Source organism: Equus quagga, chromosome 2 (assembly GCF_021613505.1).
Source record: "Equus quagga isolate Etosha38 chromosome 2, UCLA_HA_Equagga_1.0, whole genome shotgun sequence".
Lineage (NCBI taxonomy): Eukaryota > Metazoa > Chordata > Mammalia > Perissodactyla > Equidae > Equus > Equus quagga.
In genome coordinates, this window is record NC_060268.1 from 49645648 (window position 1) to 49664665 (window position 19018).

A 19018-nucleotide genomic window follows, 5' to 3' on the forward strand; every position below is an offset into this window, starting at 1 on the left:
ATTATCTGTTCTATTTTTATTTTAACATTAATGTTATTTGAGCATATTTATAGGAGGGGTAATAAAAATAATGATGGAAGGACTGAAGATAGAAAGGGATATTTGATGGAACAAATTCCAAAAGAAGGAACCAAAAGCTTAAGTGAACAACATTTCACTTGGAAATGAGGCTTTCTTTTTCATAGAAATAGTAGTGAAGTTCTCACTTATTAAAAGATTTTCTGCAAAAATCTTGATGACAGTGTGAAACTCATCAGACTAATGATCAAATTTTGGATGCTGTGAAGATGAAGCCAGGGGATGCTTATCCTCCCTAACTTCTTTAGATGATGAAATTATATAACCCTAACATTGATGAGCTGAACACAAGGAAAGGCAGCCCAGTAGCCCGTAGAAAAGAGGAAGGAAATGAGATAGTGATGAACACTGTGGAAAAGGAATAAAATTCACACTAAAGATCCATAACTTCTTCCATATGAAGTCCTTATTTTTCAAGTTTGTCTTCAGAGTTTAACTGACACTTTCCAACCCACTAGTTATATCTCTAGCAAGAGCTTGATGGTTGGTTTAACAATTGCTGTTTTAAGAGGCTGAAATAATACGTGCTCCTCTCAGGTCCCTTAGGGAAAGAATTTTTGCTTGGAAAAAAACATACAGAGTGCATGTATGGTAACCATATTTTTGGAACCAAAGAAGTATCAGGACATAATCTGACATGGTCTGGCAATGAGACAAAAAATTGAAATCTGTACTAACTTGGTAACTCCAGAATATGTGGTTGCTAAGGAATGAAAGATTTCATATGCAAAAGTCTCCTATTAATAGTCAATGCAAAGTATCAGTCCAAGGAGAAGGATCCCTCTGGATACCAGGATTCCTTTTGAGGGCCTGTCTTCATGCTTCTCTCTGTCCTCACCTCCTTCTTTAACTATTTGGTAAATGCCCATGCACGCAGGGACAGACACCCAGGATAGAAAGTTAAGTAAGACAGAGAGTTTGCTGGAAGAGAGAGATTTATAAGAGAACAATTTGAAGAAAGCATTGTACAGACAGTAATGGTAAAAAGCACAGTTAGTGCAGAAGCTTAAGCTACTAACTGCCTGAGGCAAGCAACATTTGGGACATTTGCAAAAGGAGGTGATGAGTTAATTGTCTTTTAAAAGGAAAAGAAGTGAACCTTAAAAAAAAAAAAAGGGAACTTAAAAGATACCTTGCCTTCTAGCTATGTATTCCAGACAAGTCACTTATATTACCACAGCTCAATGGTGTAAAATGCCTCAATGGTGTAAAAACTCAGATACTACCTGTATATGACCATGGTTCATTCTGTCATTAGAACCACACTTTACCAATCTAGATTTTGGAATTCCCAAACTTTTTATAGGATGTAAACAAAATCTATTTTGAAAACTTTACTATAAATTCAGAATTTAACTCAGTATTCTTAAATTTTCATTGTGTATATTCCTCCTTATGTGGAACCATTTATTGTTCATTTATTCCTTTGCCAGCCAATTAAGTTGTTCAGGTACACATGCTAATTCAGTTTCTAATTTATAATAAATTTATTAACTGTGACTTTTGAATGCTTGAAATTTGTTCTTTCTTTTTTTGCTTTTAATAATAACTCTCATGATACAAAGAATGCTAGTTAATTTTGATATTTGATGTTGTATTACTTATAGAACTATGCTAAGTTTTAAACCTCTGTGAAAAAAATTTAGGTAACCTTTTACCTTTCTAAAGTAGCCAATAGTTTGTAAAATGTGCTATTGGTAATTTAAGCAATAAACTCTCAAACCCTAAATTATTACTTCTTAGAAACTTTAGGAAGTTTGTAGGAATAAGGAAAATTTCCTCAATTTAAGCACATAAAGAAAGAACTCAAGAATTAGTAAATTTGATGTCTAAAGAGGTTGTTTTATAATTAGATAAGTGTTATATTTGTGCCCATTATTATTGCAAAATACTTGCAATTCGTAGATTGGCCTTAAAATTACTGTTTCTATTTTAACGCTTTAATGATTTGGATCAGATAAACATCAAATACTTAACTGAAACTAAAACTTTTCTGTGTCTTTGTTTTTTTTTGGCATGGTTACGTGACAGAAGCATTCTATCTGTACCTACTTAGAAACACATGCTTCTATCAGGAAATGGAAACTATAATCCAATATTTAAATTACTGTAGTTTGACAGTTTCCGATTTTCAAGTAATAACCAATTATAAGAAATTTCCATTCACAAAATACCTAAAGTGGTCTAAAATAACTATAATTTAATTTCCCATAAAATTTAAAAGAATTTATGGGGAAGGGGCATAATTTCATACAACTGACGCATCTAACCTTCTTGTGTGACTTTAAAGTCATTATCTTAACAGGTGAATAAACAACCTCAATGTGTATATCAAACTAATACAGGAACAAAATACACATTTGAAATAAGAAGCAACCCCATTTCCCGAAGAAAACCCTATTCTCAGAGCAATTTCCTTGCAAGTGGCTGATGTGTGGGTGGAGAAGTACCACCTATCCCCCCCCCACAGTTTGCCAAGGAGTGGGAGCCTGAAGAAAACCATGTAGGAGGGCTTTCTGATTCCCTAATTCCTCAATAATTTTATCCAAATGAAATCAGATTAAAATTAGTATTAGAGCAATCGCGAGAAAACATGATAAACATTCAGTCTGCATGGTTCCCTAGGATTTGGGTAGGCCATCCACATGTGCTTTCTGGGTCAACATTTGCGGGGATATGGTTTATTAGGCTAATTGTGTTTAAATCCATATCAGTGTCAGGTCTTTCTTAAACAAATACTGTCTAATTGTCTTTCCCGGATCACTGCCTAATAACTGATTATAGTTGAATGGAACCCTCAGAAAATATAAGACCCAAGGATTTTCTAGTTTTCCAACACATAGAGAAGTCTATATTGTTTTAGTGGCCTGTCTGTCTGTGGGTAAGAGCTGTGAGCCTATCTGATGATAGAGGCATAATAAAAAAGAGTGCAGAAGAATCACTTTGGCTCTGATAGAGGGGCAGAAACTAATCAATCCCGAAATCACCTGAATTTAAGTTAAAATTGACATCAAGGATTGGTTTGATGTAATCAAAGTGTCAGATGCCAAATGCAATTTTTGGCTTCCATTCCAATGTTTTTAGTCATGTCAATACAACCTAGAGCTTCCCAGCTGCTACAGTCTGTAAACAATACCCCTTCCTAACAGTTTCTTAGTGTTAGAAATGCTCTTGGAAGATTACAGGACTGGCCTTAACTACTGGGGACATTTTTTGGTTTTGCGCATCTCCCGGGAGTTTTAACTGATATTGGGTCCTATATTTATTTGGGTCCTATATTTATTTGGTGTCCTCCTCAGGTTCTCCTGTTGAAACTAAGTCCTCCTTTAATTTGTCTACTCCTGAAAGTTGGCTTTATCCCATCCTCTTCTTTCAATAGTAGACCAGCTTGTACAAAACCTATAGGTACAAATGGTAGGAAACTAAATCTCTAAAGACTCAAAGGAAGATTGACTTAAATTTCAGAGAATATTCTAGATTTCCCTTTACATGAACTTCTATCAGCTTGATAGAATACATCTATCATAAGTCATCCTTTTTTGACAACTAGTTTGCAAAAACGTAATTAACAGACAGGAGAAAATTTTCTAAAATGCTGGTTAAGATTCTAATGACCTTTCACTTAAATTACAAAAATATTCTCCCAAGTAAATAGATTGATGTGTTCATTTATTTGTGTTTATTTATAGTGTAAGTTATTTTGTAATATTCATTAACATTATTTTAAGAACTGAAATCAGATAAAAAGAATAATCGGTCTTTAAAGTTTACAATGTAATACAACAAGCATTAAATAACTTTATCTTGATTTAATTATTTTTATTTTGCCCCCAAATTTGCTCAACAGCTTAGCTTCAAGCTAAAAGTACTCAAATACTTGAAGAAAAGTAAAATAAAAATAAAATGTGAAACTTTGAAGCTTGAACTCTCAGTTATAAATTGGCATCTGGGAAGAGAAGCCAGGCCTGTTGCCATCAGAGAAACATTGCAGCTCTTGGATCATTTGTTTTCCTATTACTTTTAATTCCATAGTTGGAAAAATATGAAAACGCCTTCACATGAGGCACAACACACTACTCTTGCTAAATTAATTTTTTAACCAATTTTTTAAATTTGTAATGGGCTTATCTATTTAAAGAGATATTAAAAATTAAAATCTATTTTTAAACAACACATATATTCAACTGATGTATAGCATGTTAGGTTTCCTAAGTTATAAATTTCTCATGTTCTGGAGGTTATTTTGTCATGCCTTGCATCCCATTGCTATAACCAACAAAGGCTTCGCTATCTAGCTCTTCTTTGTATGCATGCTATGCATTTCAATCAGTTTTTTTATATATAAAATCTCTTCCAGTTTCTTTAGAATTTCCTAAATTTTGCATTTGATTTCAAAGATAAAAAAAAGCAAAGGAAAAAAAGTACAGATGTGTTATATTGTTTGATGTTTATCTTAAAACAAGAAAAATGCTTATTAAGAGAAACAGGGGCATGCTTTCTCAGAACCCCAAAGTAATATTTTTATGGTCTCTCTACAGCTAGATCCCGAAGCTAGTACTATTCTAAAAGAACTTCAAGTTAAACTTAATGGGGTTTTGGATGAGCTCAGCGTCACTTATGGTGAAAGGTAAGTGGCCTAAGTAGTTATTATTCAAATGTATCAGGTTTCAATTAATAACAATCATGCCTTCAATGCTGTTTCTTTCATCTGACTGGCTAAATCCATTTAACTTCAAGACTCAATCCATACCATCTTCTCAGAAAGTCTGCCATGACCCCACAATCTAATGGTGTATCCTTCAGTCAGGTAGCATTTATAACACTATGCTCTAAGTTCTGGTTTGCTTGCCTGTTTCCCTCACATACTTCTTAAGCGCAGAAACCATATCTCATTCCTATTTGCAATTCTAGTATTTAGAGCTTAGCAATTGGCTGTTGAAATAACGGAGAGAGGGAGGAAGGCAAGGAGAAAACCTTCACGTACATAAGAAGTCTGAGTTGCGTTCATGCTGTACATATCAATGTGGTTACACTTCCAAATAACTGAACTCCAACCCCATAACTGAATTAATTCAGGATTCTAGGTTTTAGGGCTTAGGAATCTTAATGCAATTACCCCATGGGAAACTACTGGCATATCTATATTTTTTCTATTTTTTAAAAATTAACTTTGCTCGTCTATAGTGTGATTCTAAAGAGACAGAGGTCATCCTAGATAGACTTCATTTTGGTCCCAGAGGAAAAAGCCATCGTCTCTATTTTAACATCAAATGTTAAAATAGATAGATAAACATAAAATGTTTAAAAAATGCATCTTTGAGGAAGCTCATTAATTTCATTCAGAATTTGATTTAAATATTAGTTCAATAAATGTTGACATTATTTTAAACTGTGTGTTTAGTTCTCAAATAAGACTATAAAAATTACTCTTAAGGCAAGGGCTAGCTATCTCTTTGAACCCTACTCATAACTTTTTATTGTGTTTTGGAAAGACACATTCTTAATAAACATTTGTTGATTATTTATGCCACTTTTAAATCAGAAAGACTAAAAAGAAAAAAGACAGTGAAAGCATTATGCTTTTTCTTCAATATAGGAACGAGGCAAAGTAAAGAAAAATCCAATACTTGGCTCTCTCTTAAGTATCAGGATTATGATCATTGTCTTTATGGAGCCCACCCTCATCACTCAGGGCCTGAGCCAGGTGCAGTCTCACTGTGTTGAGCTTAGGGTAGTTGCTCTGCCTTCTGCTTTGTGTTGTTAGCTGACCTGGATCCTGCTTACTAGGCATAAATGTTAATAAGCACTTTGAGTTTCCATTTAACCTGGAGTTAGAGAGGCAGACCTTGTCCCAGAGATTTGGGGTCTCACTGGTCTGACTTGGGATGACACTTAGCCATGGGGTCTTTGGTCAGTGATTTTAGGCTTCTATCTCTATTCTAGTTGTAATTCAATATGTGGTTAGCAGAAAGACTGTTGCCTTCAGCTAGGAAGGCAAAAATATAGATTATTTAGCAAAGTTAGGGGGAGAAAACAGGGGTCAGGAATAGCTAGGGGTCTTTAGGTCAGATGACTAAACAATAGAAACTGGAATATAGATAGTCATCTAAACAGAATAGAAACTAGAATATAGATAGGAAAAGTATATACAAATTACTTTATGTAATATATCCAAATGACCCTCATAAACAGGTACTTTTTACTTTTTGTTTTGAGAGAGGGAAATATTCAGGTTACTAAGGCTGAAATACGAATTATAATTTGAAAAAGTCTGAGCAAACTTCAGTGATGAAATAAGGATTTGTGCCCTTAGGATGGCACTTAAGGTAGTTTATTCATTTGAAGCTGGCTATTTTAACCTAAGTATTGAAACTCCTGGGTACCCAGTATCTACTTCCTCATTATTTTTTAAATATAGGAAAGAATTTAATACTTTGTTCGAAGAGGGCTAAGATTATTGGACTAAACAGCTCACATGTCATGCTTTCCTTAAAAAAGAATAATTAGTGTATCTTTGTTGCTGTGGGTTTATTTCCCACACTACCAGCCAGGTCTACATCACACATGCGGTGGGGGTGGGAAGTCCATAATGATCAGTGTGACCATGCTGTGAAGTCAAACTGGATAATTTTAGTCTGAATCCATCCTTCTTAAGAGTCTAAATTAGAAGTCTGGAGCTTTAAAATTAAGTTCATAATTAATTGCCCCAAATCCATTTTGTCTCGTGTTACTAAAACCCACAATTAAATAATTTTACCATATGGAGCTGGTAGGGCGAATTTTCAGTAAAGCCAGCGCAGAGCCAAACCACACATCTGAAGCCCGGGTTCCTGACGTGCTCATAGGGCACCCACCTGGGAACTGAGACTGAGTGATATAAGTTCAGTGATATCTTAAAGATATTCTTAAAATTTTCAAAACTTATGCTACTTAGGTTTCTGCTTGCACACATATGTTGCAGTTTGATTTTTTTGATTTACTACATCACCTTTTATGATAACTTTGGTACCAGGAGCTGGCTGGATTAAGTAAACAAGGAATTCAGGAACACTTCATAGGAATTCTTCTGTAAGTGTTTGGCTTCTTGGGTGCTTGCAAAGTCTGTCATTATTAACTGGTACTGCTTTTATTCAAGCTGATTAATAAAGACTTTTTCAACCAAATAATGAATAGAAAAAAAGGCTTTTTAGGTGAATTTGCCAAAAGTTGATAGAGACAAAAAAATTTTAGGTTAAATGCAGGTGTTCATTCACCATGGATTAAAGCTAAGGTAGAATGGCATTATCTCTTATACAGTGATAACCCTTCCTCCATATGCCTGATCCCACATGCACAGCTGGCTTCTGGTGGAAGTTTACCATATGGGTCTGTTGTAGGAACTTGTTTGCCCATTTTTGGAACATGAGTATCATGCCTTCTGTTCAGTCTATCCTCCACCCCATTATACTGATTTAAGAATCAGTGCAAAAGAAAGTAGCTATTTCAAAGATGATTATTACTACAGTTGCAGGATCATTGATGACCCATTGGTAAATCAATTTGTTCAGAATTTCCAACATGATATACCTTCCTTTTCTATTGACTCAAATATCTACCACCACTATCCCCACTAAATATACACACCACCATCAATTCCACCCTCTTCTCCACTATCCTCTCTGCCACCCTCCCCCACAACCACTACCTGACAAAAATCCAAGGCAGATCCAGCCAGATGAAAGTCAGATAGTCAGGCATTTGGATTCCTTTGGATCTGAGCCTGAAACAGGATTTTCCATTGGATTAGATAAATATGCAGAGAACCAAAAATGAGCCACATCCATGGGGATAAACTAAGATCCAGGGATCAAGGAACCAAATACAAATGCCAAGTCCAGACTGGCAAGAATGGTGTTGTCAAGAGTAAAGAAGGTCATGGAGAAGTCTGGAGCCAAAAGATGGAAATAGGCTAAACATGATGGTAGGAGTAAAATCAGACCTTGACTATATGTTCAAGATTATGGACCAATGTATTTATAAACCTGTTATAAAAGGGCTGGGAGCAAGAAAATTATCCAAGTTGTGATAATTTAAATACTAGCAAAGATTTCTCATATTAGGTAGCAAAACCAATAACTAGAAAAATGAAGTATTTGACAACAGGCCAAGTAAAATATTTCCATAATATAAATTCTAAAATAAAGGATCTCATATGTGCCATAAGAACAAGAAGTTTTATCTGTCTTGGTCACTGATGTATCCTCAGCATCTAGTAACTGAGACTGGCATAGTAAGTATTTATTAAATATTTGTAGAATGCATGCATGCATTAATAAATAATTATATTCTTTCTATTTAATTAATAATGAAAGCATTATATAGTGAAAATTCCTAAACTTCTATATAAAATTTGAGGAATTGATGTATTTGGACACTTCTCAAATAACATGAACTGTGTAATCATTGTGTGGAGAAAGAAGAATGAGACTGACTTGATTGCAATTCTAAAATGAATTCCCTCCTTCACATTGCCATTCCAGTTATGTGATCATTTCCTAAGCTTTCATTTGTCCCTATTCTCCTAAAGGGCTTTTTTCTTGCTTGCATGTATATGTATTATATTTACTCCTATTTTTGGAAATGTGAAAGTAATAGACAATATAGAGGAATGATAGATAAGCTGAGAATCTCCATTATTTAAATCTCTTACTATTGGCCACTGCTTAGGTAAGAAACACCAAAACTGGTGTAGGGAATATAAAGAATGAAAACAATATACTGAAGATGGCTTTTCACATTTAAATCCTTAGAGCGGTGAGGCAATAGTGGTGGGTGGAAGGAGGATGGTCCATTGAGACATTCAACCAATATTTTTTGAGCAACACATGATATAAGCATGTAACACTGAACAAAAAAAGACAGTTCTTGCCCTCATGGAGCTTACAGTCTAGTTGGGGCAACAGGCAGTAAACAAATAAAAATTATGAAATGTGTCAAATAATGGAAAGTGCAATTTAAAAAAAAAAAAGGAACGGCAAGGGAATGGAGAATGATAGGAACGTCATTTCAGATTGAGCATTCAAGGAAGACTTCTCTAAGGAAGTGACAGTTGGTACATGCCTGAAATAAGTGAGAGACCAAGACACTCATGAGAAATTCCATGGGGGAGGGAATACAATAGTGGCCATGAAAAAAGAGCATCCTGAGAGAATTCTAAGAACACTGGGAAGGCTGTTGTGACTGGACTGCAAGAAGCAGAGGAAAGAATGGCAAGAAATGAGATCAAGGAGATTTCCAGTGCCAGATTATATCAGGATTTAATTAAGTTCATGGAATGCATTCTAGGTTTTGTTCTAAGCGGATCTGGAAGCCACTGAAGATTTTTAGCAAGGGAGGAGCATGATCTGGTTTATTTTAACAAGATTTTATCTGTAGAGGATTGAACAGAGAGACAATATAGGAAATTATCACACAAATTCAGGTAAAAGATCATGGTGGGCTGGTCTATAGTAGTGTTGTGGAAGTAATAATAGATCCTCAGACTTAAGATACTTTGTAAAGATTTGCTGATGGATTAGATATCAGGTATGAGAAAAACTCATTAGACTTCTAAGTAGAAAGATTACATAGGAAGTTTAATGCAACAGTCTGGAGTTCAGGTTAGAATGCAGGTCCACAGATATATATTTGGGAATCATCAGTATGTAGATAGTATGGAAGCTATGAGACTAAGTATAATTACTAAGGAAGTGATTTTTTAAAAAATTTTATTGAGGTCATAATAGTTTATAATATTGTGAAATTTCAGTTGGACATTACTATTTGTCAGTTACCAAATATATGTGCCCCTTTACACCTTATGCCCACCTTACAACCCACTTTCCCTCTGGTAACCACTAATCTGTTCTCTTTGTCCATATGTTTGTTTATCTTCCACATTTGAGCAAAATCATACCATGTTTGTCTTTCTCCGTCTGGCTTATTTTGCTTATAGGTCCATCCATGTTGTTGCACATGGGATGATTTTGTCTTTTTTATGGCTGAGTAGTATTCCATTGTGCATATATGCCACATCTTCTTTATCTAATCATCAGTTGGTGGGCACTTGGGTTGCTTCCACATCTTGGCTATTGTGAATAATGCTGCAATGAACATAAGTGCATAAGTCTCTTTGAATTATTGATTTCAAGTTCTTTGGATAATCACCCAGTAGTGGAATAGCTGGGTTGTATGGTATTTCTATTTTTAATTTTTTGAGAAATCTCCATACTGTTTTCCACGGTGGCTGCACCAGTTTGCATTCCCACCAGCAGTGTATGAGGGTTCCCTTTTCTCTACATCCTCTCCAACATTTGCTGTTTTTTGTCTTGGTAATTATAGCCATTCTAACAGAAGTAAAGGGATATCTCATTGTAGTTTTGATTTGCATTTCCATAGTGATTAGTGATGTTGAATATCTTTTCATGTGCCTGTTGGTCATCTGTGTATCTTCTCTGGAAAAATATCTGTTTATATTCTCTGCCCATTTTGTGATCAGGTTGTTTGTTTTTTTGTTGTTGAATTGTATAAGTTCTTTATATATTTTAGAGATTGACCCCTTGTCAGATATATGATTTGAAAATATTTTCTCCAAGTTGGTGGATTGTCTTTCACTTTGTTCCTGGTTTCCTTTGCCTTGCAGAAGCTTTTTAGTGTGATGTAGTCCCATTTGTTTATTTTTCTCTTTTGTTTCCCTTGCCTGAGTAGACATGGTATTCAAAAAGATCCTTCTAAGATCCATGTCAAAGAGTGCACTGCCTATATTTTCTTCTAGGAGTTTTATGGTTTCAGGTCTTACATTCAAGTCTTTAATCCATTTTGAGTTAATTTTTGTGTATGGTGAAACATAGTGGTGTAGTTTCATTCTTTTGCATGTGGCTGTCCACTTTTCCCAACACCATTCATTGAGGAGATTTTCCTTTCTCCATTGTATGTTCTTGGCTTCTTTGTCGAAGATTACCTGCCTGTAGATGTGTGGTTTTATTTCTGTGGTTTCAATTCTGTTCCATTGATCTGTGTGTCTGTTTTTGTACCAATACCATGCTGTTTTGATTACTCCATCTTTGCAGTACTTTTTGAAGTCAGGGAATATGATACTTCCAGCTTTGTTCTTTTTCTCAGGATTGCTTTAGCTATGCAGGGTCTTTTGTTGCCCCATATAAATTTTAGGATTCTTTGTTCTGTTTCGATGAAGAATGTCATTGGGATTCTGATTGTGATTGCATTGAATCTGTAGATTGCTTTAGGTAGTATGGACATTTTAACTATGTTTAGTCTTCCAATCCACAAGTATGGAATATGATTCCATTTCTTTATGTCATCATCAATTTCTTTCAGTAATGTCTTATAGTTTTCATTGTATAGGTCTTTCACCTCCTTGGTTAAATTTCTTCTTAGATATTTTATCCTTTTTCTTGTGACTGTATTTTTTTTTTTTGAGGAAGATTAGCCCTGAGTTAACATCTGCCAACTATCTTCTTTTTGCTGAGGAAGATTGGCCCTGAGCTAACATCCGTGCCCATCTTCCTCTTTTTCATATGTGGGACGCCTGCCACAGCATGGCTTGATAAGTGGTGCATAGGTGTGCACCTAGGATCCAAACCGGTGAACCCCGGATCACCAAACTGGAACATGCAAACTTAACCACCATGCTACCAGGCCTGCCCCAGATTGTACTCTTGAAGTCTCTTTCTGTTAGTTTGTTATTAGAGTATAGAAATGCCACTTATTTTTATAAGTTGATTTTGTACCCTGCAACTTTGTGGCCATTGTTGATTATCTCTAATAATTTTCCAATGGATTCTTTAAGGTTTTCTATATATAAAAAATCATGTCATCTGCAAGCAGTGAGAGTTCCACTTCTTCCTTTCCAATTTGGATTCCTTTTATTTCTTTATTTTTTGCCTAATTGCTCTGGCCAAAATCTCCAGTACTATCTTTAAGAGTGGGCACCCTTGTCTTGTTCCTGTTCTCAGAGGGATGGCTTTCAGTTTTTCCCCAGTGAGTATTATGTTGGCTGTGGGTTTGTCATATATGGCCTTTATTATGTTGAGGTCCTTTCCTTCTATACCCATTTTATTGAAAGTTTTTATCATAAATGGATGTTGGATCTTGTCAAATGCTTTGTCTGCATCTATTCAGATGACCATGTCATTTTTATTCCTCATTTTATTAACATGGTGTATCACATTGATTTGTGGTTGTTGAACCATCCCTGCATCCCTGAAATAAATCCCACTTGATCATGGTGTATGATCCTTTTAATGTGTTACCGTATTCAGTTTGCCAATATTTTGTTGATGATTTTTGCATTTATGTCCATCAGCAATACTGGCCTGTAATTTTCCTTCTTCGTGTTGTCCTTGTCTGGCTTTGGGATGAGCATGATGTTGGCCTCATAGAATGTGTTAGGAAGTGTTCCGTCTTCTTCAATTTTTTGGAATAGTTTGAGAAAGGTAGGTATTAAATCTTCTTTGAATGTTTAGTAGAATTCTCCAAAGAAGCCATCTGGTCCTGGACTTTTATCTTTTGGGAGGTTTTGGATTGCTGTTTCAATCTCTTTACTTGTGATTGGTCTATTCAGATTCTATTTCTTCTTGATTCAATTTTGGGAGGTTGTATGAGTCTAAGAACTTATCCATTTCTTCTAGATTGTCCAATTTGTGGGCATATAGTTTTTCATAGTTTTCTCTTATAATCCTTTGTACTTCTGAGGCATCCATTGTAATTTCTCCTCTTTGATTTCTAATTTCATCTATTTGAGCCTTCTCTCTTTTTTCTTAGTGAGTCTGGCTAAAGGCTTGTCAATTTTGTTTATCTTCTCCAAGAACCAGCTCTTAGTTTCACTAATCCTTTCTATGGTTTTTTTTAGTCTCCATTTCACTTATTTCTGCTCTAATTTTTATTATTTCTCTCTTCTGATGACTTTGTGCATTCTTTTTCTAGTTCTGCTAAGTATAGTTTAAGATTTCTTATTTGAGATTTTTCTTGTTTGTTAAGGTGGTCCTGTATTAGTATGAATTTCCCTCTTAAGACCGCCCTTGCTTCATCCCATATGAGTTGGTATGGTGCGTTTTCATTTTCATCTATCTCCAGATCTTTTTTGATTCCTCATTTAATTTCTTTATTGATCCATTGGTTTTTCAGTAGCATGTTGTTTAGTCTCCACATTTGTCACTTTCCCAGATTTTTTATTGTAGTTAATTTCTTGTTTCACAGCATTGTGGTCAGAAAAGATGCCTGATATGATTTCAGTCCTCTTAAATTTATTGAGGCTTGCCTTGTTTCCCAACATATGTCTATCTTTGAGAATGTCCCATGTCCACTTGAGAAGAATGTGTATTCTCATGTTTTTGGATGGAATGTTCTATGTATATCTATTAAGTCCATCTGGTCTAGTTTTTCATTTAATTTCACTATTTCCTTGTTGACTTTTTGTCTGGAAGATGTATACACTGATGTAAGTGAGGTAGTGAGGTCCCCTATTATTATCGTATTGCTGTTAATTTCCCCTTTTAGGTCTGTTAATAGCTGCTTTATGTATTTCGGTGCTCCTGTTCTTGGTGCATATATATTTATAAGTATTATGTCCTCTTGGTGGAATGTCCCTTTTATCATTATATACTGTGCCCCTCTGTTTCTCATTGTCTTTTTTATCTTGAGATCTTCTTTGTCTAATATAAGTAGGGCAATACCTGGTTTCTTTCGTTTGCCATTAGCTTGGAGTATCATCTTCCATCCCTACCAAGGAAGTGATTTTTGATGGAGAAGTGGAGTGGTCCAAGGATTGAGCCTAGAGCATTACAATGTTCAGTTTCCAAATTAAAATACATGATATGCCAAATTAAATTTCAATTTCAGATAAAAATGGATAATTTTTAGTATAAATATGTCCAAAATATTGCATGGAGCATACTTATACTAAAAGATTTTCACTATCTGAAATTCAAATTACCTTAACATCCTGTGTTTTTATTTGCTGGCAACTCTGCTCCAATGGTTAAAGGTGAGACACTTGAGAGAACTGAGCAGCCAGTAAGGTTGGAGGAAAGCCAGGAGGGTGTGGAGTCCCAGAAGCCAAGTGAAGAAGGTGTACCCAGATGCCAAGGGTCTTTCAAGAACAAGCATTTTTCCAAACAATGCTCAGAGGAACATCTCAGCTACTGCTGTGAGAGATGGGGCCAAATGAACTACTACTTAAATTAATTCAACCTGAAGAGTGTTACTTTTATCTGCTTTACATATAAGGGTTCCAAGTAAGCTTTCATTGCAACAAGTTTTTGCAGCTGAACAAGTTTGAAAACTAATGAGTGAGGGAAATCATACCATTTGAAACAAATCAAAGTTCTCAGGGTTGAATTAAACAGATACAGGCAAAGAAAAGCATAAATGCCTGCTTTTCTTCCAGAATTTATATTCCCTATTTTTAGTTTCCAGCTTATCATTGAAGAGTGTATAAAACAGATGAGTTTTGAACTAAATCAAATGAGAACAAATGGAAATACCGCATCTAATAAGAACAGTGCAGCAATGGATGCAGAGATTGTATTAAGACCTCTCATGGACTTCTTGGACAAAACGTAAGTTTCCTACTCAGTTTCCTCTGTATTCATTGCCCTAAATTTGACTGATAGGGGTTTAAGAAATAAAATTGTTTTCTTCTATATAAGACAGCTTTAAAAAGGCTTATACAAAAATGTATTAATTCATTAAAAAGCAAAACATTTTTAGTTCATTAGCAGATGGGAAAAAAGCAGGAGTTAAAATAAATAGGAAAGGAAAAATGGAGAGGAAATAAATATTGGTAACTAAGGAGGTTGCTGTTCTGAGTGGGGAGAGATCTAGGATTTCATGCTCCTCTGATAACACATTGTTTTGCATCCTCCTGGACATAGAAAAAGACTGAATTGAGCCCAGAATATCTGACTTCATGTCAGAAACCTGCTGAAGAAGAGACTAGCACAAATGTGACTAGAATTAATTCAGCTCAGAGGCAAGTATATTACTGCTCAATTCGACCTTCGATAACTACTTATTGAGCACTCATCCATATCAATCCTTATTCCCAGAACTAGGTAGTAATGGCAGAGTCCGAGTCCCTGACTCCATGGACCTTACGGTCTAGTAGTGATGGGAGTGAGTGGGAATGGAGGTCTTTGTGACCAACTAAGATAGTGTTCTTAACCAAAAAAGTTTGTTTTTTAATGCTTCTTAGTCCCCACTCTTAGAATTTCTAATTTTGTAAGGTTGGAGTAGGTTCATAGCATTTATATTTTAAAATGTGTCCACAATTGGGAACTATTGATCTAAAGCAAGCAGAGACATGGTTTCTTAAACAGTGATACTTAAAACTAGAACTGAAGGTGGAAGAGACAAGTAAATAGTAATTTGGAATGCCTACCAAGGGACCAGTGTTACACCTGATAGTTTCATATGTTTCCTCATTTAATATTGTTGTGGAAAATTAATTAATACTACAGGGATAAAGATAAATAAAAAGGATACAATACCTTTATTTTTTAAGATAGGGACAAGAAAGCAAGAATTAATAGAATGTCTTCTATTCGTTTATAACTCCTACTTTACTTCCATTTCCCTTTGCTTATAATCTTATTGCACAAGTAAGACTAATGTTCTTATCCCTTTAATTTTGATATTTGGTAGAAAAATTGTCTTATTTTCTGTTCTTTATGAGAAAATAGCTATAAGATAGGTGAATAGGTAGTTGTATAGCTTCACAGGAGGTAGGTAGGCAAGTGGATGTAGGAGAAAAAAGTAGAAGAAAGAAGAGAGGGAGAGAGGGAGGAAGAAAAAAAGAGAAAAGGAAGAAAGATTTCTTCATTTTTTCAGCTTCTTAATGCAGACTTTTATTCTTATCACCTAATTTCCAATACAACTCCTTGAAATTTTGGTCTTATTATATCCTTCTTTTCTATGGGCAAAACAGAATTAAATCACATAAACACACCACCATTGGTTGCGAATGGGATGGTGAATGGAGAGCAGAACAAAGCAGTCCTGATTCTCTTAAAACTCCTACTGAAATGCCTTCTATTTTTGAAACTCTAGCCAGCGGTTTAGAGATGTATCACTTATCATTAACAAAACTATTTATTTTTATATATATTGTAATCAAAAGCTGTGGCACATACAGAAAGTGTTAAATTATCCTGATACTCTTATCTACTAGTTGAGGGACCTTGAATCCATTTCACCTTCTATAAAACAGGGCGAATGCAAAAGTGAGTTGACCTTGATTTTCAGTATTTTAGATTCCTATTTTATTCAGTCTTCATTTTCTAATTATAATTTATTACATCATTATATATGTCATTTCTTGTAATTCTTAGTAGAAAGAGACAGTGTATAAAAATAGGAAAACATCAATGAGCTTTAAAAATTTGTGAAAGAGATTTAAAATTTTTGGAAAGAAATATTACATGAGGCATGGAGAGTTGCAGAAATTCTGAGGGCTGATACAGAATGCATAACCATAAGGCTCCTTGTTAGAGGAGATGTTTAAAAGTCACATGTTAATTCTGTTCTCAAAGAGCTAACAGGTTAGAAAGAAAAAATAAGACAGGTACACAAATAATCTCAATAAGGTGTAGAGTAATAATCTCCTGTTCAGACAATCAGTAGACATTTCATTTGGGTTGGGTCTTTAAAGGCAGATAGGGTTTGGATGTGTAGAAATGAGGGATGGGCATTCTCGGACAAGGAAGAACGGCTAGATAAATTTTCATGAAAATATAATCAACTATATGACAGGAAATATCTATTGCCAGCTAGTATACATGGCATTTGAAAATTGTCTGGTTAATTGGTTCTGTGGTCAGACAAAATAGATAGCTCAGGTCTCAAAATACATGGTTTTTTTAGCTTGCATTATCAAGTTAGACTAAATTAAGGAAGAAGTTGCTAGATTTCCCCTTTATTTTCTGTAATTTAAAGTGAACAATAGAGGCCAAAAGTCTTCAAGGTGGTTTTGAGAAAATCCCCTTGGCAATCATGTTGTATTATAAATGCACAGGTTCTCTTTGTCTTTGTGCAGCCTCTCTAAATAAAACGTTTCATTTCTTTATGTTTCATTTTCTTCACCAAGACCTCACCGCTCTGTAAAACGAGCTGTTTAAACTCCATTTCCTGCTGGCAGAAATCCCATGCAGAGTTGCAGACATGTCAATGATCTTATTCCTATTTGTTCAGTTCCAGTCTAAGCAGGGTTAGTCAGCATGCCAACTACAGGAGCTGACCATACAAACAAGATCAATTCTTAAACTCAGACCTTTTGAAAATGCAAATTACACATCTGCTGCAAAATTGGCTGATTTGTTGTGTCTCAAATCATCCTAGGAATTTCTCTGAGGATGGGTTCTGTTGTTCTGCTATAACATATCTGCTGGTTTATACCCTATGCCCATGTCATGAATATCCACCAGCAAGCTAGAAATGCTACCCTTGAACATGGTTTCCAAACTAGTGGGGCTGGAGAGTTCCATGGATATGCCTTAGTGGTCCACAACTCTCCTCTACATCCAAAGGAGGTTGCTTTCCTGTATTTTTGTATACTAGCTATCTACATACAGCAGCGTTAGGAGAAATACTTCTACATGAAAATGTATTTTGGAAATCTCTCCCTTTGCCTCTCACACATCACATGCCTTTAAATATTAATTATTAATTTAATTATTTAAATATTAATTATGTATATCTTTAAATATTAAAACCAGTCAATTTTGCCTCTATCAGAAGCAGAACCCAGGTTACAATTTATGAGTCCCAAAGTATCCAGAGTACATAGCACTATAAGGAGTCAATCAGGCTGCCCTGAAGTATAGGACCCACCTTTGGCTTTCTGTAAAACAGGTTTGATGAAATCTTATTAAAGGAGTCTCAAAGTGTTCAGTGTCATATTATAATACATTCGATGTTTATACATCACTGTGCCTCCATATACTGCTGGGCCTCCATCCACAAGTGTATTTGTCAAGGCAGCATGGGGCATTGAAAGACATATGGGGTTTAGAGGAAGAGAACCTGACTTTGAATCTCAGCCCACACTCACTAGCTTCACTTTCTTGTGCAAGTTCCCTAACCCCTATGAGCCTGTTCTTGGTTTCTATAATGGATACAGTAATAAATGAGAAATATCTGCAGAAGAGGTTTCTAAACTAAGGTGGTTAATGATGTTACTGTCATTATCTCACCATGAGAAGAATTTGTAAAAAATATCTTAAACCTATTGAAGTTGGTAAATTTTGAATCTAAAAAAAATGAACTCACAAATACAGAAAACAGACTGGTGGTTGCTAGAGGTAGTCATAAGGTACAAACTTCCAGTTAGAAGATAAGTCCTGGGTATATAATATACAGCATGGTGATTATAGTTAACAAGAGTTTGTTGTATATTTGGAAGTTGCTAAGATAGTAAATCTTGAAAGTTCTCATCACAAGAAAAAAATGATAACTATGTGAGTTGATGGATGCTAACTAAACTTATTGTGGTAATCATTTCTCAATATATACAGATATCAAGTCTTTATGTTTTACACCTTAAACTTATAGAATGTTCTGTGTCAATTATATCTCAATAAAACTGGAAAATAAACACAGTCGGTAAATTTTAGTTTTTGAGTGAAATTATATGCATCTTTTCCATGTTGTTATGTTGGTTCAATGCCAGGTAGTGATAATGACTTGCACCATGAATGGGGCATGGAGTGAATGCAAGTCAAGAGTGAGGATGAAAGTCATGTACTTTGGGGGCCTTGATGTCAATTTAGGAAACAAGTTAAGGAAAGATATACTTTGAATTCATTTTCTACCAAATAGAGTAAAATATCTAATGTACAGTATGGTTAAATAGATTCCTGATATAATGTATTTTTTCAGTACATGGAATTTAGCATTTGATAGTTAT

General features: G+C 35.0%; 1 protein-coding gene across 1 annotated transcript in view; it reads left to right on the plus strand.

Moving 5' to 3' along the window:
* UNC13C (unc-13 homolog C) overlaps positions 1-19018 on the plus strand; it is a 351117-nt gene that overhangs the window by 254856 nt on the left and 77243 nt on the right. The window contains exons 20-21 of the mRNA XM_046653916.1: positions 4617-4705; positions 14526-14675. Of these exons, the coding sequence (XP_046509872.1) occupies positions 4617-4705; positions 14526-14675 (239 nt within the window). The remainder of the gene's footprint in view (positions 1-4616; positions 4706-14525; positions 14676-19018) is intronic.